We start from the raw sequence: 21,051 nt of genomic DNA, 5'->3' as shown, positions 1-21,051 counted from the left end.
CAAATGGAAGCCACAGTGCAAACAAATAAATCAACAGCTTTAATATTTTGAACAGCATTAACTCCAAAACAGAAAGAACAAGATGCAAGTCCTTGTTTAAAGTAGCTTAAAAATAAATATTTATGATAAATATATTACAGCAAATATTCAATTTTTAAAATAATTTGAAAATAGGGATCCCTGGGTGGCGCAGCGGTTTGGCGCCTGCCTTTGGCCCAGGGTGCGATCCTGGAGACCTGGGATCGAATCCTACGTCGGGCTCCCGGTGCATGGAGCCTGCTTCTCCCTCTGCCTATGTCTCTCTCTCTCTCTCTCTCTATCATAAATAAATAAAAATTTTAAAAATAATAATAATTCGCAAATAATGTTCTAGTTCATCCCACAGCCTTGGGAAAATAAAAGCAGCATCCTTTATCCTTGCATATCAAATAGATCTTTGTAAACCAGTCCATTTTCTACTCAACACATTAGGTCCTGATATATACTCTTAATATAGAAAAAAACCTCAACCTTCAATATATGTATGCTTTTGAAGGAAGCTAAAAAAATCACAGAAAAGAAAATAAAAACACATAGGATCACAGAATAGAGGAAACATATTTTGGCTTATATTTTGGGGAGCATTATAAAAACAAAATGACGTGTAAAGTCACACTACTTTAAATAAATTGGGAGTAAAATTTTATGAATAATTAAAAATAAATAATATTCCTTACTTTTCAATACATATAGTAAATCCCCCCCACATTGTACATTTACTGGATGACAATCTAAAGGATTTTCACATCTAAGTACACAGCTGCCTAATTCTTTTAATTCATGGAAATGACAGATAGCCAAATCTCCACATACCCAAATATAATTCACTATGTACTTCCTTAAATAGATACTTTCATCTGAATTTATTAACTCAATTAATGGTGCCCCATAAATACATCATCTTCATAGGCTCTGCATTCTTTCTTAACACTCCACTCAATGCAATTAGTCCAAAAGATACCTAATTTCCTTAATATTTCTCAAATCTGATCCTACCTTTCCATCATTTTATACAGGGCCCTCATATCTCTTCACTGGTTCACTGCTGTAGCTACTTACCAGTTATCTCCCTCACAAAAGAAAGAATATAATAAAGAAACAAATTTACTTTGAAACTAAAAACAATATAGGAATTTAATAAAACCAAAATCTTTTTTTCAGAGACTAATTAAAATTCATAACTGTCTAGCCAGTAAAAAAGAGAAAAGATACAAAATAGCAATATTAAGAATGAGGGGGGAAATGACTTTTGGTTTTGTAGACATTAAAAAGATAATAAGGAAATGTCATGAGCAATATACGATTGCAAATTTGACTGCTTAGATTAAATGTAAAAATTCTCTGAAAAACACAAACTCCGATGCTCAGTTGAGAACAAGTATGTTTGAGAGGGCCAAGATGGCAACAGAGGAAGATCCTGAACTTCCCTTTACCCATGGATGACTGAGTGTACAACTACACATGGAGCAATTTCCTCTGAGAGAAACCTGGAAAGTATCTTAGTGACTCCTACACATCCGGTGAATGAGAAAAGAGCCATATCAAAATGGGTAGGAAAGACTGCGACATGGTCTTGTCATAAACTCCACTCATGACACAACACCATACAATCAAGAGGAAACCCCCAACTGCCATCTTCTCTCTGAGGAGCAAAGAGTTTGGACTGTACACCTAGTTCTCCAACTTTTAAGACTCCCACCTGAGGGAGGAGTCCTCAAAACACCTAGCTCTGAAAGCCAATTGGGGGCTTGAATCCTCAAGACTCACAGGATTATAGCAAATAAAGAAGCAGTTGTTAAAGGTCTTGTGAGCACTCCCTATGGCTATCCTTTCAAGGCTCAGCCCAAAAGAAAAGGCAAAAATGCCCATCTCTCAGTCTTCTGGAAAGGGCTTGACTGTATACTTTATGAGCCTGAGGGTCTGGCTGTTAATTTAGCATGCATCCAGGAGCTGGCTGAGATCTTTCTCAAAGCTTGGTGGAACTGGTGGGCACTTCTCCCATGTTCTCCCTCTGGATTGCTTCAAAAACAAAAACAAATTGCCAGTATTTCCCTGAAAGGATTTTACTGCATATTTGGTATCCCAATTTATGGCTGTTACCCAGGGATGGGTCCCCAGATAATCTACATCTGATAGCCAATGGGTTTTGCATTCATGAGTCCCACAAGACTATAACAAATAAAGCACCAGCTTTTCAACAGGTGCAGGAACTCCCCCTGCCTCCCCCAAATCCATGGCTATACACCAGGGCTCAGTGCAGAGGAAATGGGCAAAAACGTCCATTTTTCAGTTTCTCCCTGGAAGGGGCTTAACTGCATATTTTCTCAGTGGTTGCCTAAGGGACTGGCTTCTCATTAGCCTGTATCTAGGTGCTGACTGCTATCCCCACCCTTCTTTTGGGATATTGCCAAATCTTAACAAACTCTCAACTACAACTACGGGAGACACAAAGACAAAGCTGGTGGCTTGGACAATCATAAATGTTTGAAAGACAACCTGGAGCTCAAGCTGGCATGACTGATGAAACCAGTCTGTCAAGACTGAGAAAGGTGGCTGTTTTATCAAATGTGGAGAAACCAACACAGAGAGCAAAGGAAAATGAAGAAACAGGGGAATATGTAATAAACAAGCACACAAAAAATAAGTTAAATCACCAGGAACTGATTTTAATGAAATGGAGGTAAGAGATTTACCCAACAGAGAATTCGAAATAATGGTTGTAAAGATGCTCACTGAGGTCAAGAGATCAACACATGAACAAAGTGAGAACTTCAAGAAAGAGAAAAAATTAAAGAGAATCTTAACAGACAGAAGAGAAAATAACTTGTTACACACAGGGGTACCCCCATAAGACTATTGTGGATTTTCAGAGGAAACTCTGTGGCCTAGAAGGGAGTGAGATGATATATCCAAAATGCTGAAAGGAAAAAAAAAATGTAACTGCCAACCAAGAGTACTCTAGTTGGCAAAACTGTCCTTCAGAATTGAAAGAGATAGAGTTTTCCAGATAAACAAAAGCTGAAAAAGTTCATCATCCCTAAACTGAGAGATATACAGATCAATAAAGCAATGAAACAGAGTACAGAACTAGACTCTAATAAGTATAGTTAATTGATTTTTTGACAAAGTTCCCAAATTAATTCAATGGAGAAAGAATAATTTTTCTAACAAGTGGAGCTGGAAAGATAAGCACACAAAAGAAAATCCCAAAGAATCTTAAACTCTAGGGATGCCAGGGTGGCTCAGCAGTTAAGCATCTGTCTTTGGCTCAAGGCGTGATCCTGGAGTCCCGGGATCTAGTCCCTCCCTGCATGAAGCCTTTCTCCCTCTGCCTGTGTCTCTGCCTCTCTCTGTGTCTCTCATGAATAAATAAATAAAATCTTAAAAAAAAAGAATCTTAAACTCTATATCATACTACACACAAAGAATAACTTGAAATGAATCTTAGACCTCCATATAGGACATCTAGAAGAAAAAAGTTATTAAAAGTTGACATGATTGTTAAAAAGATTTCTTAAATAGGATACAAAAAGCTCAAATTATAAATCAAAGAATTAGACTACTCCATCAATTTTTTTTTAAAAAGTTCTTCAAAAGATACTAGTAAAAAATGGAGAGTCACAACCTAGGAGAAAATATTGCAACATTTATATCTGACAATGGACAATTATTTAGTATATATAAAGAGCCATTATAGCTCACTAATAAAAAGATAAACATCCCAACTTGGAAATGGCAGAAAGATTTTAAAGAGTATCTGTGATACTTCATCAAAGATACATAGATTGTAATTAAGCACATGAAATGATGGTTGATATCAGCATTTAGGAAAATGCAAATTAAAACCACACTGAGATGCCACTATTCATACCTATTTGAATGGCTAAAATTAAAATTCTAACCATACTAAGTTTTGGCAATGCACAACCACTTCGGAAAGTAGTTTGGCAATTTTAAGAAATACTAATCATGTACCTACCACATGACCCAAAGGAAAGAATATGTCTATGCAGAAACTTATAAACAAATATTCACAAAAAACCTAATTTAGAAAAACAATAACAAATTGTGACCCTAACCCTAATCCTAAAAGACAAATGGATGGACACTTTGGGGTATATCTTACAGTGGAATATTACTCAGAAATAAAAAGAGACAAAGTATTGCTATGCACAACAACCTGTTTGAATCTCAGAATAGTGGTAATGAGTGAAAGAAGTCTGACAAAAAAAAATGTACATATGACTCTTTTACAAAGGGGTAAAATTTCTAAACTAATTCACAGTATCAAGAAGGCAGAGCAATGGTTGCCTGCGGTAGGTTACAAAAGGCACATGGAAACTTACTAGGGTGATAAATAACTTCATTATCTTGATTGTGGTGAGGGTTTTGCAGCTAGATACGTATGTCAAAACTAATCAAATTGTATAATTCAAATTTGTAGTTTTATTGTATTCAATTATACTACAATAAATGTTAAGAAAGGAGAGAGAACCACACCTAAAGATCTGAAAATACTTTAATTAATGGTTTTCAATTTCAATAAAATAGTGAATTTTCTATTAGCATCTAGAAAGCTACTTTGTAAAATTTTTAATATATGAATAAATATTGCTTAAATAATCTAGGGCACCAATTTAAAATGAAGTCGGAATAGAAAGAACAAATGTCAATTACATATACAGGTTTACTTTAATTTCTTCATTCATTCAACCAATATATATGCCTGGATATATATTAGTATAACAAAACCCTCTTCTTAATTCTTCCTTCTATAATTATTATAAATTGTCATAAAATTTGAATAAGTCTTTAAAACATCCTCAAAATCTGAGCAAATACAATCATAAAACATAGATTCCAAATACAGGGAAGGCATTCAAGACTTTTTTAGGGTTTGGTTTTCATATATATATTTAAAAAAAAAAGACTCTAAACTCTGGCATTAAAAACAAAAATAAAAAACAAAACAAACATATTCTTTTCCTTGTCTCACTGTTCTTTTTTATACTTAGTAGACTTAATTTAGTTCATAATTTAAATTTTATTTCTTTTTTTTTTTTTTTTTTTAAAGATTTTATTTATTTATTCATGATAGTCACAGAGGGAGAGAGAGAGGCAGAGACACAGGCAGAGGGAGAAGCGGGCTCCACGCACCGGGAGCCCGACGTGGGATTCGATCCCAAGTCTCCAGGATCGCGCCCTGGGCCAAAGGCAGGCGCCAAACTGCTGCGCCACCCAGGGATCCCTTAAATTTTATTTCTGCCATAACTAAATGTATTTTCTCCATTTCTTTTAATGTATTTCCAAAAAGTCAAATAAAATCTTTGTATATGTTTCAAAGAATATGACTAAAAATAATTCTGGTAAACTTTAATTGATTCCATGATTTTATGATGTATCTTTTACTAGTTATACCTGGATTTCTGATATTTGGTAAATGTAAAGAATTTCTTTGATTAAAATAAAATCTTGTCATATAACTTTTAATTAGCTTTTTTAAGATGTTTGTTTTCATTCAATAGTCATTTACCAAATGGCCTAACCCAGCTCAAGGGCACAAAGTAAGTATGGATCTCCTTATCTTTAGGGAATCTCTTCTGTCTTAAAGAAGGTTCAAAGAATGAAAGAGGGGCCCCTGGGTGGCTCAGTTGGTTGAGAGTCTGCCTTCAGCTCAGGTCATGATCCCAGAGTCCTGGGATCAAGCCCTTCCTGCTGAGCAGGGAGCCTGCTTCTTCCTCTCCCCGACCTCTGCTCACTATCTCTCTATCTTTCTAATAAATAAAATCTTTAAAAAAATGAAGGGGGACACCTAGGTCGTTCAATGGTTGAGTGTCTGCCTTTGGCTCAGGGAATGACCCTGGGGTCTGGGATCAAGTCCTGCATCACGCTCCCAAAGGAAGCCAGTTTCCTCCTCTGCCTGTGTCTCTGCCACTCTTTCTGTGTTTCTCATGAATAAATAAATAAAATATTTAAAAAAAATAGAGAAAACATATATGTTCCATAAAGCTGACCAGAATGAACAGTGAATTTGCATATATTAAAAGAGAAAGGCAGCTGGGTGGCTCAGTCAGTTAAGCATCTGAGTCTTGATTTCAGCCCAGGTCATGATCTCAGGGTCATAGGACTGAGCCTGACATGGGGCTCAAAGCTCAGGGAGAAGTCTCCCTGAGATTCTCACTCCCCTTTCCACTGCCCCTTCCCCTGCTTGTGCTTTCTCTCACTTTCTCTACATACATACTTAAAACCTTTAAAAATAGTAAAAAAGTAAAAGAGAAGATATGATCCTAAGCTATCAGAAGAAAAATAAAACAGCACAGTCTCCATAGATGGTCATCAGGAGACACTGGTCTTCAGGCATATTGGGTGAGTATAACAGGGAAAGGGAGAAGAAAGTATAAACATAAACCTAATGATGCTATCATGGTTGCATACCAAAGAGGACCAATTTCTCCACAATTAGGAACTGGAGGCAGGTGAAAATCAATGGTTAAGAAGCAAGGCAAGGATGAAAATTTGGGGATCTTAAATTTATTCCTTCTGTAATTGAAATTACAATTGGATTCGAAGTAAGCTATTTGACCCTGTCTTGACCATTATAGAGAATTAATAAAATCAGTTTTCTATAGTAAGTCTGAGTCTACTTCACACTTTACTACATGGTTTGTCTGCTATCTGCTATCTGCTATCCCTGTTGCCCAGAGTATTTCAGGTATTACCAATATGTCAGGATGCTCTATTAATCACATTGCAAGCGCCTGGTTGGCAGATTCAGATGTTATTTTGTGTTTGCTGTAGAGCCCTCAACATGTGGGCATAAAATAAATCCTAAACATGCAACACTAAAGTTGGACTGGGTCTTGGATATTATCTAGAAATCTAGGAGGAAACCGAGACCCAGGGTAATTAGATAATGTGCCCAAGGTCTCCTAGCAAGTGGCATTTTAATAGATTAATAATTTTAGACTCTTCTATAATCTGTTATTCTAGAATAGCTATGAATTTTAATTCATCCACTTGTCTATCTGCTCATAAATTGTAAATTATATGCATGGAGGCACAGGGTTACATTGTTATTTGAGAAATTGATTCATTCCATTAAATATCGTAATAAATACATGGTATAGAACTATTTTGAAAGCAGGTTTTCTCTTGACAAATCTTTATTATTACAAAGTCACAAAGAAATATGTTCAATACTAACCTTTCAACATTCTTCTTAGTTTTAGGGGAAATGCAATGGGATAGTTTTTTAGAGTTTTTTTTTTTTTTTTTTTTTTTTTTTTTTTTTTTTTGAGACAGGAGATAGTTATGAAAGGAACCAAAGAAGAAACTCTACATCAAATAAAAATAAATTTGGGGAAATATTTGTCTCTATACCCAAACAATCTCACTCAATGGGGCTTAAACTAAAAAATCATAACACCATTAAATTGATATTTACTGATGAAAGTAGAAAAATGCTGCTTTACATAACTTAATTTTGGAAAACAAACTTTTCCAATGAAAGTATAAACCATGAGAGGATAAATCATGCTTCAAATACTTTATGTTTTCATAACTTTAATGGAATAAAATCCATTCATTTCCAAGACAGTGTACTTACTGATTCAGGACAGGTGTGTAGGCAGTTTTATCCTCATCAATAATAGTGACCATCAGTGTAATAAGTTGGGGCCAAAAATCCAAATTCTTGGTGGTTGGTCCCTGATCGTCTCGAGGAATGTCATGTTTCTTACTCTGCTCACAAGGTCACACAACATGTAAAAGAAAAGATTAAATGGTATGACTTTAGTTTGTCACTGTGAAATGGAAGGATCAAAGAAAAATGGTTATGGAAACATTCTTACATCATGTGAGCCAACGCTATTAAATTCAGGTTTCCTTTCTTCATTGAATGACATTCCATAATATAAAGTCACAATGGCCAAGCCCGGCTTTCATTTCTACATCCTTTGATTTTGAGTTGGAAGTTGCTCTTTCTTAATTGCAGTTGATGATCTTAGGAATTATTGTAGAAATTATCCCTTTGGAGGGAGGTTGAATTCTGTGTGTACAAGATGTGTGTGTGTGTGCGTGTATGTGTTTATAATTTAGCCTGCCTAATGAGTGTGTGCGTGTTTATAATTTATCTTGCCTAAATATTTTGTCCACAGTCACATTTATGGTAAGTGGGCAGAACTCAAGACTGCCTGGTTACAAAGTCTATCGCTAAATTCTACAGTATATAAATGTTCCAAGAATGGCCTAGACCACAAATGCATCTAGTTAACTAAAAGTTACCTATCTTTCTTGTGTGTGTATGTGTATTTAAATCATATTTGAATCCTTGATTATTATGTTTCATGAATTCTCCAGCTTTCACTCTGAGAGTATAGTCCAGGATAATCTAAGTTTACATTGAGATGAACAGAGTACAATAAGGATCTTGTATGTTTCACAGATCAACATCATACTCAATACATACAATTCTTTTGTTTGGTGGGTATTCTTCTTAGAGCACTTCCTTTACATTTACTTTATAAACAATTAGGCAAAAAAAGATAAAGGCAGAAACAATTTTCATTCAAGTATACAAATAGGTAGGAAGCATATGGCTCCCATCATTATTTTTGCCAAATGATTTATAAGCTTATAGGTCCAGGATATCTGAAAACTTCAGTTTGTGGCTCAGGAAATTCATGGGTTTTCTGGTAGAAAAGGTGGATTAGATTTTATTTGGCCCAAATTATTGCCATTTCCAATGATGTCTCCTCCAAAGACCAGCCACCCTCTGCAGAATGGTTGCATACATATCTTCTAATGCTAAGACATGTAACCTGATCTGAGTGAGTCGTCACCGCGTTACAGTTAAAACATAGCCTTATATTGAATCCACTTACTATTAGAAACCTTCATACACAGACTATAACATACCTTTAGGGACATGTATTTTCCTAGGGTGCTTCCAAGTGCTAATTTACCTTTATGTTCAAAATACAATAGATATTAAGTGTTGGAGAGCTAAATTAGTCCAAAAATAGTGGCTGGCACAAATTATTTCAGATTACCACTCTCCAGAGGTTCTTAGGAACCTTGTATATGTGGTCCTGAAGAACCACTTGAAACTTCTTGGTAGGTTTCCTCTTTTTATTCCTAAGGTATATCAAGGCACATCAGAAGATCTTCAAGAAGAAAATTAGGCAGCAATACAGGCTTACAAGTATCCAGCTTTGCCTACTTTCAAGTTACATTTTCAGTTTAAATTTATCTTTCTTTGGTGAACAAGATTTTATTATTGCCACAATAATGTGATTATTTACTTATTATCTTAAGTTCAATAGATTCCTTCCTCTATGATGTATTTAGAAATCAGGAAAACCTGGTATATTATAAAGGTTGTAAATAAAATTAGTTCTGATGGCCACAGCATTTGTTTCTCAAATGTATCTGAACTTGATTAAAACTGTCATTAACCATCATGACATATATACAGCCAAATTATGTGTCTAACTTATTTCAAGTAATGAGATTAAATGAAAGCAAATGATTCTAGATGACATGTCTAGCATCAGAGTCACTTATTGTCATCTGCAAAAAGTAATATGGAAAGAAGGAGAGAACAAAGTAATTGAATACGTATTAATTCCAAAATCCCTTAGTTGTCACAAATTCTACTTTCATTACTCTTTTTTATGGCATTGGAGGATTGTAGATGGTACCATTTTTCATCAAGTTCTGTATGTTGCCCCAGAATAAACCAAACTGGATGTTGAATCATTAAGTTTTTACATACCACATGACATCATAATAAATCGAGTTTTCCCTAATTTAATAGTGTACTTCAATAGCTTGCATACTTAAAAGGATGGGATACAATCATGAATATTTAAACACATACCAGATTTCTTAAAGATTAATATTTTTGTAAGCAACACTTTATTAATATCTTTGAAGTCTTAGGGCATTTGATCTTATGGTCAGAAAAATTAAGATAATGGTAGTAGAAATATAGGAAGCTAGTCATAAGTACACTAATATTTACTGAAACCCTTACAAATTAATATTTATCATAATAAAAATATACCTTATAATTTATGCTTATACTCTATAAGTTTAATACATCATGATTAATGACAATGAACAAATGGGAATTCAGTTTATAAAACTATAACTTAGCAGATCGATTTTCATTATGGTCATTAGAATTACAGTGACGAAACACTATTTCCTTAATACATTATTGAAGAAAGGGACTAGAAAAGCTGTGAGAGTGTAACAGGAGAGAATTTTTGAATGCGTAAAAGTTGCCGGGCTGTAGGATCAGCCAGAGAAAGTTTTCAATGGTCATGTTTATAAAGGATATTTCAATACAGAAAAGTTTTTACAGACAAGCTGAGCAGATATGCACTACACCTTTATAATATCAAATGAGAAAATATGAAGATATTCCATAAAGAGAAAACCATTACATGAAAAAATAAGTATCAAAATAACAGATGCCATCTTCATGTTAACATGGGACTTAAGCAACATTTCTAAGTCTGTTATAAAATGTGCAGCATTCCATGTATTTGTTTAATAAGTACATAATTTTGAAACATTTCCTCTAAAGAGTTGGCCAGAGAAAGGTTGGAAGAAGGAATTTAGTAAAGCAAGGGGATACTGAAATGCAAAAGTACACAACAGATACATAACCGGGGAATTACTACTAGCATTGTGAGCCTACAAACTTTTGACAATGTGTATTTCTCTATGATTGGTTCTAGTGGATATTAGTATTATTTACACACACACACACATACACACACACAGTCCATGCTCAAACAAATTGAGAGAATGTTTGCTTAAAACAAAGTTAAACAGGTTATTTCTAGATTCCTGGAGTAATATACTAATGCGCACTGTGATTCTCTAAGATGGTGGTTCTCAAATTTTAGTGTTTAGCAGCATTGTTAGGAAGGCTTGCTGGATAGCACACTGGCAGTCCCTATCAGAGGGCCTGATTGACCAGGTCTAGAGTGAGGCCTGAAAATTGGCATATATAATGAAGGACCTAATAATGTTGGTGCTACTAGCTCAGGGACTAGTTTGAAAACCACTACTCTGAGAGTAAAAAAAGGAGCAGTGGTTTCTCAAATGTATTTGGACTTGACAAAGCCCTCCATTCCCTTCCTATTCCCTGTATCCCATCATGCACAACTTTCCACAAAATAATCTTCCTCTGAACTTGCTTTGGAAAACAAAAGGCTACAGAGATAGATGCAGGAGTCAAATCCTTTATTAAATTGTGTATCTCATCAAGGAATTAACATCTAAACTATATTTGATGAGGACCATTAGAGGATTTCAAACATGAGACCACTTAATTACATTTTTGTTTTAAATGATTTGGCAGTAGCAGGAAGTTTAATTGAAGTTAAACTAATGAAATAGTTAATAAGGAAAATTGATAGGCTCATGAAAATACTTATGCAATGGTTAATAAGTGAAGTGATAGAACTCATTGCCTAAGTGGTAAGAAAGAAGAGAGAGAGAGAAATCAAGTGGAACAATCCAGAAGGTAATTACATAGATAAGTCTGGAGTTCAAAGCAACATTCTGGACTGCTGATGTAACTAGAAGAATTCCAGGATATAAGTGGTAGTTGAAATTATGGAGTAAATAAGATTACTCAAAGAGAGGGAGAATATATGGCCAGAGGCAAGACATTGGGGAAAATATGAATAAAGAAAATAATACAATTTTATGAAACAGAGACATAAATGGGGGAGACAGTTGAAATGGGAGAGAATGGATCCAGAGTGCACATGGGAGAATTGGTCTCAAATAAATGAAGAACATGGGTTCTTCTGAGTCACGCAATGGAGTCTTGGAGATGTCTTGCTGATGGTGAAAAAGAATAGCTACGAGTTTCTATCCTGAGAGAGGAGTAAGTAGTAAAGATTTGAAGCAAATCCCACAAAGAATGACAGACAGCCTAAACTGGACCCACATTGACATGACCAGAGAGCTTGGAAGCTTTGTTGAGAGTAGGCCCCTGAGCTTACAGTGGTCACTACTCTGGATAATGAGTTTTCTCCAGGAGTGGATTTAGAAGTGAAGGAAATGGTGTTGGATTTGCTACTAAAGTACAGTAAAAGCTAAAGAGATTTAAATGTTTGACAGGAGTGGTTGAAGTGCTGGAACAAATATTTAGTTTGGTCCAGAGGAAGGAAGAAGAAAAACAGAAAGGCATAAGTAAATGCAAATCTTTTTTGTTTCACTTCTTTCAACTTTTGCCAAGAGCACATAGATACTCCACCCCTCAAGTCATTATACATCTTTACTTTCTTCCCTGATCCCATTACAGTGCTGAAAAGGCTACGGACAATTACTGTAATTTATGCGTTCTACTGATGAGAAAACTATGGCTGCTATGGTTTAAAGTGGCCCATCCAAAGTCACATAAGGTCCTAAAAGTCAGAACACCCAGACCTTGAAAATTTCATGCTCTCAAGAGAACCTCTTTTGCTCTACCTCCCTTCTCCTCAAGTTAAAAATTATTCAAGTTAGAGCTGGATTTTGTTTCCTAAGTCATAAAGAAACAAATTAAGCTACTAATTAATAGGGCTTATGACATTTACTTTAATTAAAAAGTTTGAGAGCCACTGCTAAGTGGAAACATTAATAATTTTAATTGATGATCTAAGTTTCCTTATATATAAATGGGGCATCCTTTTGAAGGTGGTATCAACACTTCCCATTACTATTGCTCTTTTTTGCCTCTGGCAAAGTTCAGTTCATCATTTACTTAGATTGTTTTACAAGTTCAACACCTTTGATCTATCTGCTTTAAAAGTTTTCTCAGGCAGCCCTGGTGACTCAGTGGTTTGGCGCTGCCTTCAGCCCAGGGTGGGATCCTGGAGACCCAGGATCGAGTCCCATGTTGGGCTCCCTGCATGGAGCCTGCTTCTCCCTCTGCCTGCCTCTCTGCCTGCCTCTCTGCCTCTCTGCCTCTCTCTCTCATGAATGAATAAATAAAGTCTTTTTAAAAAAAGTTTTTTCCACTATGATTCTTGATGCCACTGTCAGAGATGCCTTCTTGTCCCACTGAATTTTACTGGCATATAGTTAGTCACTTAACTTTGGATATAAATGGGAGAGATTCAGGGGGGTCAGGAATGAATGAACTGGATTTTGATCACACATTTGATGAATAACCCTTAGTATTCTGGCCATACCATGTATCATAAAATTCTAATCTTTCAATGCAAATAAAGCTGTGCCATCTTTGTCTTTCTGGGACAGCTGGGGCAGAGTTCATATATTGATTCCGTGATATGTTATACAATTGACTTTTTAAATCCATAGCAAAAGTGCCTCCAGGCAATGTGAATGGCAACACTGAGAATCTAAAAGTTACACATTAAGGAGTGAAATTTGGAACTATACTCAAAGCAGCCACTGACCAATGCTTTCCTAAGTCTGGCCCATATATCACGCACATCAGAATTACCCAGGTTGCTTATGAGAAATACATTTCACTTGAGAGCCTCTGTTGCAGACCTACGAAATCAGGGTAAATGGAGATACGACTTAGAAATCTGGACTTACACATACAGCTCTGCTCTCCTGAAATCCTCATATTCATAGGAAGAGTCAGAACATGAGTCCTGACTCATAAAGTCAGGTAAAAATAGACATTTTTTAAAGGAAGAAGAGTGATATAGTTCTTCCTAGATACCAATATCAGCCATGGATTTGCTAGATTTTGTGTTTTGTCATAATTTAAAAAGACTTCTGTTTCACCTTCATCTGAGAAATTTTCAACTACACACAGTTCCTTAATTTTAAGAGGAGATGGAATGTTTTTCTGGATATTTATGTGATGCCTCTTCCAAGTGTTAATAAACTCCTATGTTAGATCTCTTTGTAAAACATTATTTTTTAAATTAACAGTCATTAGGAAATTACTGTTCTATTCAAATAATATATATTGCTAATTGCAAATAAAAATTAAACCAGTAATAAATAAATAATTATTAAAATAAGAGTAATAAAGTAAATAAGAATAATTATTAAATAAGAGTAATTATGGAAAATTAAAAATATGCTAATATAGTTAGAGAGAAAAAATTGCATATATTAGAATAATTCATTTCTGCTACAGCAAAAATATTTAAAGAATCTTTACTGGGTCCTTTCAGCTTCAGTTACTCCTAGATATCTTGATACTTAGATTGCCAAAATGACATTTCAAACTGTTTGGACATTCTTAGTGGCTTTTCACAGTACTAAATGGTTCCTTGAATCTGAATAGACTGTACATGGTTAAATGATCTATACATAACTATAAATTGTGATAATTCTGAATGTAGATTTAAATATACAAATTACTTAACAGCATGGTGTAATCGAATAAGTAATCATTGAACACAGAATCAGAAATCTTCATTTTGTTCTCAGCTTAACATTAACTTGCACAATTTGGAAAATGATTTTTTTCAACTTCAGATTTCTAATACTGAAATAGGATTATATATGCCAAATCCTCTGTTTCTGATAATTCTAGCAAGTATATAAGTACAATATCTTCAATTAGAGGATATTTGTTTCTGTCCTCTTATTGAATACTTGCCTTTAATTAAATTTATGGCATATGGCATATGGTCTACCAATTGATAAAATTCTTATTAGAATCCCAAGAGAGGGATCCCTGGGTGGCTCAGCAGTTTAACACCTGCCTTTGGCCCAGGGCATGATTCTGGAGTCCTGGGATTGAGTCCCACATCAAGCTCCCTGCATGGAGCCTGCTTCTCCTTCTGCCTGTGTTTTTGCCTCTCTCTCTCTCTCTCTCTCTCTCTCTCTCTCTCCCTTTCTCTCTGTGTCTCATGAATAAGTAAATAAAATCTTAAAAAAAAAAAAAAGAATCCCAAGAGAGTTATATTTAAGAAAGTTTATATTTAAGAAAGTTTCTTAAATATAAAACTATTTCAGTGACTAAACTAATAATTTTGCCCTTTTCTCTTTATATAAATTAAACTTAGAACAAAAATGAAAAATTTAGTAGGTTACCGTGTAACTGGCATTTATTTTCCATTTAAGATACTACACCTTAAAAAAAATTTAGCAGTGCTTAAATCAAACTCAGGAGTACCATGATCGCTGACTTCAAATACATGATGGGCTTTGTTATAAGAAGAGATTAAAAGATAAATTTGTCTTGTGGTCAAGAAGAAACTAGTACCTATGAGTAAAATTTTCAATACAGAAGACTTTAGTACAGTATAAGGAAAAATTTTCTAAGTATCAGATCTCTCCAAATGTTATTTTTTTTAAGATTTTATTTTATTATTTATTAGAGATAGAGAGAGAGGCAGAGACATAGGCAGAGGGAGAAGCAGGCTCCACGCAGGGAGCCTGACATGGGACTGGATCCCAGGTCTCCAGGATCAGGCTTTGGGCTGAAGGCTGCGCTAAACCACTGAGCCACCCAGGCTGCCCATCTCTCCAAATGTTATAAACTCCCAGATGTTAAGAGGCAAATAGGAAATCCCTTGTCTACACTGTACCTAAAAATTGACCACATGTTGAGTTTCTCTTTAATATATTTTCTATGATTATATGCCTGCAACTAAATTTATAGAGAAGAAAACATGACCCATAAGTTTTAAGCACTTGATATGATCTTAATTTAAAAATACATGGTTACCATTTTTAGTTTTATTGAAGTATAAATTAATAAATAAAAATTGCATATACTTAATGTATACAGTTTGTTAAGTTTGGATATATACCTTGGATAAACAAGGTAATAAACCTATCCATCACCCTCCAAATTTGTCTCTTTGCTTTCTCCCCTTGTCCTACTTATAAGACACTTACCATGAAATCTACCCTCTTAATACATTTTTAAATGACACTGTATTGTTAACTATAGGCACTGTGTTGTACAGCAGGTATCTAGAACTTAATTCATCTTGTGTAACTATAACTTCATAACTCCTGAACATATGGGTACTGTTTAATTTTAATTTTTTTAATTTTTAATTATTTTTTTAAAGATTTGAGAGACTGCATATGTGTCTGCAAGCCTGAGTTGGGGGTGGGCCGGGGGGGGGGGGGGGGAAGAATTCTCAAAGGGATTCCCTGCTGAGCATGGAGCTTGAGACAGGGCTCCATCCCCAAACCCTGAGATGATGACCTAAATTAGATGCTTAACTGACTGAGCTACCCAAGCATCCCTTTTATAAATTTTTAGAGTGCAAAGAGTGGAGGGGAGAGGGAGAGAGGGAGAGAGAATGAATGAATCTTAAGCAGGCTCCACACTCAGCATGGAGTCAGATATGGAGCTCAATCTCACCACCCTCAGATCATGATCTGAGTCGAAATCAAGAACTGGATGCTTAACCAACAAAGACAACCAGGTGCTATATAGATACTATTTTAAATGGCTGGAATAAATATGTCAGAAACTGGATAGCTGTTTCCCAAATCCGTTTTCCTTTTCCTTGAGTAAACAGCTACATTACTGTGGAAAATTAAGTATGACTTTAAATTCTTTGATAATCTTTCCATTAAAAGGTGTGTTTATATTTCCTTCCCTTGAATATGGGTGACTCTGACCAACAGAATATGACAGAAGTGACCTACGTCAGTTTTCAGGCTGAGGAGTTAAGAAATTGGCAATTTCCAATTCCTGTCTCTTGGACCATCTGCTCTTAAAATCCAACCACTAAACTGAAAATGCCCAAGTAGCCTTGTGGAGAGGTCCATATGGGAAAAAAACCAACCAAAGGATCTGGTAAAGGTTCCAGCTGACAGCCAACACAACATGCTAGCCATGTGAGTAATCATGTCAGAAGCAGACCTTCCAACTCTGGTCAAACCACATCAGCTGAAGCCACATAGAGCAGAAATGAGACTTCACCACTCAACCCTGCTCAAATTGCATATATGTGAGCAAAGTAAGCTATCGTTTCTATCTTAAACCATTAAGTTTTGAGGTAGGTTAAAATTCAACAATAGACAATTAGAACAGAATTTGTTACTGGAAGTGGGGCATTCATGTAATACAAACTTAAAACATGCAGCAATGATATGGGACTGACTGGTGGCAGGCAAAAGCTAGAAGGGTTTCAAGAAGGTAATTAATGAAATCAGAGGATTTGTCAGTGAGAACTTGAAGGATAGTGAACAAGTGAAGAAATCATTATTTTAGGTCAGGTAAAAGATGACTCTTGATATTTAGTGGGGAAAATTTGTCAACATTGTCACCTACAATAAATACAGAAAGTAGAAAATATAATGTGAGCTGGTGGATTTAGCAGCATAATGAAATGGCAAGTAATTTCTTATAGCCATGTGGATAGAATAAGATATAGGTGGAGAGAGAAGGGAGCTAAAAAAACACACACACACACACATTTTCCGAGCAAAATTTATAGGAAATATAGAGAAACTAGGACTTCCTGGGTTCAAAAGTAAAGCTTTCTCATCCTTAGTTTTTTCAGGAGGTAAGGCTTTAAATGTGGGAAATCGCTTCAGGGAACTTATCAAATCCAGAGTGCTTTACTGGTATGACTCTAAGATCACGCAAGATCTCTAGGTCCAGAGCAGGTTTTCTTTATGAGCTTTCTGAATATTTAAAATATACCTAATAGAGTTCCTAAGAATCTTAAGAAGTTCCTCTTTGAATTTTTCTGCTAGAAAAAAAAAAAAAGAAAGCTCTTAATAATCTCATAGTTTCTTCTGCCTTGCAGTACCTTTCAACTAGATAGACTTCTAAGAACCTTAAGTGCATTGTCCTATATCCTATGATTTTCCATCCACGGTAAAGAAGTCTGTCTCAGTAAGAAACATGAGTACTGTTTTTGTCTAACGGAATGCCTGCAGATACTCAAAATAAATTATATCAGTTTGGACAGAAAGGAATTAAGTCAGTATAAAATGAAAAGATGACCTTGACTCTCCAAACTTCTATGGGCAGGAAGCCGACTAGAAGGCTACTCAGTTGTAACAAGGAGCTGTTTCTTATGGAACAGGGTAAATGACCTAAGGGCAAGGCTAAAAGCCCAGCAAATGGAGCCATGAGTCACAGAAAATAATTCCTAGAGAGCAGGACTCAGCTGCAATTAAGAACTGACAACATGTTCCCAGCTAGATTTTAGAATTTTTATGGACAAGTGACTATCGTGTGTCTCCTATTTTTGAATAGAATCATCTGTTTCAATTATAATATTTCTATCTCACCACTATATATTGGTTATGTGGGAGGAGCTAACAATTTGACTCTGTAGTTTCCAGATATTTAGATCAAGAGGAATCATATTTCAGAAATGGGACCCATGGAGCTTCATCTCCATCTGGACATGATTTAGAGTGATCCTGAACCTCAAGTATGAGCCTGAAACTGTAATAGGACAAGAATTTTGTAAGGTGTTGGGAGTGAGTACAATTTGCACTTGAGACAAATATAATGAATCCTTGGAGAGGCCCACATGGACCTAAACTCAGCTTCGAAGATATCACCTTCAATTAAGCTTTCAGATGACAATTGTTACCAACTTTCTAGTCATGTGTGTGAGCCATCTTGGAAGTGGGCACCTCAACCCTGAGCCACTTTGGTTAATGCTATATGGAGCAGAGATAAGTCATCCCAAGTAGGCAGATGCTTAACCACTGAGCCACCCAGTTGACCTCAGTGTCTCTTTTTTCAATGGATTAAAAATTCTCCTAAATATAGAAATAATAAAGTCTCTCACTCCAAATAGGAAAAGACCCAAGAAAATGAAATAGATGGAGGAAATAAGATGCTGTAATAGAAATAAACAGAAACTTTGCTGCTAAGCAGGTGTATTTATTTTCTGTTGCTTTCTGAAAATTACCACATTTTTAGTAGTTTTATATAGACATTTATTGTCTCACAGCTTCTATGGGTCCGGCATCCAGGCTTGGCATTATTGGGCACTCTGCTCCATGTCCCACCAGGCTGTAATCAAGGTGCTAGCCAGGGATGGCAAGTCTATGTGATTGTTGGAAGAATTAATTTATTTGTGCCTATAGAACCCAGAGAAACTTGATTATTTCAAGACAAATAGGACAGTATCTCTGACCTCAATAAAGGTTCAAGTTTCCTCTTAAACAGTCACCGGATTAAGTCAATACTACTCAGTTTAATCTCTCTTTTCATTAATTCATAGTCAAACTGATTAGGGACCTTAATTAATCTGTAAAAGTCCTTTGTCTTTACCATGTAATCTAATCTAATCATGGGTTTAAACGTTTGTTTTTGGTTTGTTTTTGGTTTTGTTTTGTTTTGTCATATTCTGTTTACTAGAAGTAAGTCAGAGGTTCTCCCCACACTTTAGGGAAAAGCATTATATAGAAGCATGACTCACTGAGAGCTGTTTTAGAATCCTGCTAACCGCTGCAGGGTAAAAGTTATTTTAACACTTTACCCGGAGTGAGAAAGAGGATGATATTAAAAAGCCCAAGTTTGTCCGATGAATGGTTGAATATTCTGAGTAAGCCTCTCAGTTGACACAACTGAGATATTGAAGAAGAGTTGTAATCTGTAAACTATATAAGCATTTTAGAACATGGATTGACATTATTTTGTGAAGTCAGCTATACACATTTTCTAACTCCCAGTAATTCTGCTTATTGGATATATCCTGGAGACACTGTTCCATTCATTCACCAGGAGACATATACAGAAATGCATACAGAAATATTGTTTACAATATTCACACTTCCCCAAACTGAAAATAACCCAACTCTCCACTTTATTTACATTAAGTTCTATTGGACAGCACTGCTTTAAAACACTCTAAAGTGAAACTTGGGCTTGTAATTCTCCACCTCAAAATCTTGTGTCCAGAGGACTCAACCTAAAACAAACTATTACATATAGCACCACATATGAATCTCAAACACATAATGCTTAGGACAAAAAGATCATGACACAGAAGAACACATTCAGTATGATTCCACTTATATCAATTTAAAAACAAATAAAATTAAATAGTAAGTAATTTAAATAAATGTTTATACATGGTAAAACTATAATGAAAAGCAAAAGGATCACTAGCATAAGGTTAATTAAACTGGTTATTTCTGAGGAACCAGATGTTGCCTTTCTAAATCTTGGTTATTAGTACTTAAGTGTTCATTTCAGTATTATTTTTTAAAGCATAAGTGTTTACACTTTTTCCTTAGGACATTTTTCAAAACAAGAATTTATTTTTTTAAGATTTTCCTTAGGACATTTTTCAAAACAAGAATTTATTTTTTTTAAGATTTTATTTATTTATTCATGAGAAACAGAGAGAGAGAGAGAGAGAGAGAGAGACAGAGACATAGGCAGAGGAAGAAGCAGGCCGCTGCTTCTCCCTGTGGGAAGCCCGATATGGGACTCGATTCAAGGACCCTGGGATCATGACCTGAGCCAAAGGCAGATGCTCAACCACTGAGCTACCCAGGCACCCTTCAAAATTAGAATTTTAAAAGTAATCTGGGGTTGCCTAGGTGGCTCAGTTGGTTAAGCATCTGCCCTCAGCTCAAGTCATGATCTCAGGGTCCTGGGATTGGCCCTGAATTATAGGGCTCCCTACTCAGCAGGGAGTCTGCTTTCCTCTCTCTCTACCCCCTTCCCCACTCATCCTCTCTCTCTCTCTCTCAAAAAAAAAAGAAAAGAAAAGAAAAGAAAAGAAACCTCTAAAAAAATAAAAAGTAATCTGGGCTCTAAAAGAAAGGAGGTTATTATTACTAGAGAACAAGTGTAAGTAAGATAAAACCCACTAATATGACACATTACCATTATTAAGGACTCTTCTTTTAAATATAGCTGTAGCAAAACCACAAGTTAATCCTGAGAATCCAATAATCGCCCATGGAAATAAGATTAGGGGCATCAAACAAAAATGTAAGGCCTATAATTTAATAACATCACATTAAAACTTTCTATAAGATGTCTTATCCATAACAGACTAGCTACCTAAGAACTACTAATAAGCTTCAGAGCATCAAAAAGTTTTGAGATGAGTTGGA

The 21,051-nt window shown here is 35.5% G+C and overlaps 1 protein-coding gene across 1 annotated transcript in view; it reads right to left on the bottom strand.

Annotated features, from left to right (window-relative positions):
* The window catches only part of UNC13C (unc-13 homolog C), a 548,174-nt gene that overhangs the window by 194,551 nt on the left and 332,572 nt on the right, over positions 1-21,051 (bottom strand). Inside the window, exon 17 of the mRNA XM_072808724.1 lies at positions 7,646-7,779. Within this exon, the coding sequence (XP_072664825.1) occupies positions 7,646-7,779 (134 nt within the window). The remainder of the gene's footprint in view (positions 1-7,645; positions 7,780-21,051) is intronic.

Source organism: Canis lupus, chromosome 32 (assembly GCF_048164855.1).
Source record: "Canis lupus baileyi chromosome 32, mCanLup2.hap1, whole genome shotgun sequence".
Taxonomy (NCBI): Eukaryota; Metazoa; Chordata; class Mammalia; order Carnivora; family Canidae; genus Canis; species Canis lupus.
The sequence above is the reverse complement of the archived record's forward strand: the minus strand, read 5'-3'. Positions and strand labels throughout refer to the sequence as shown.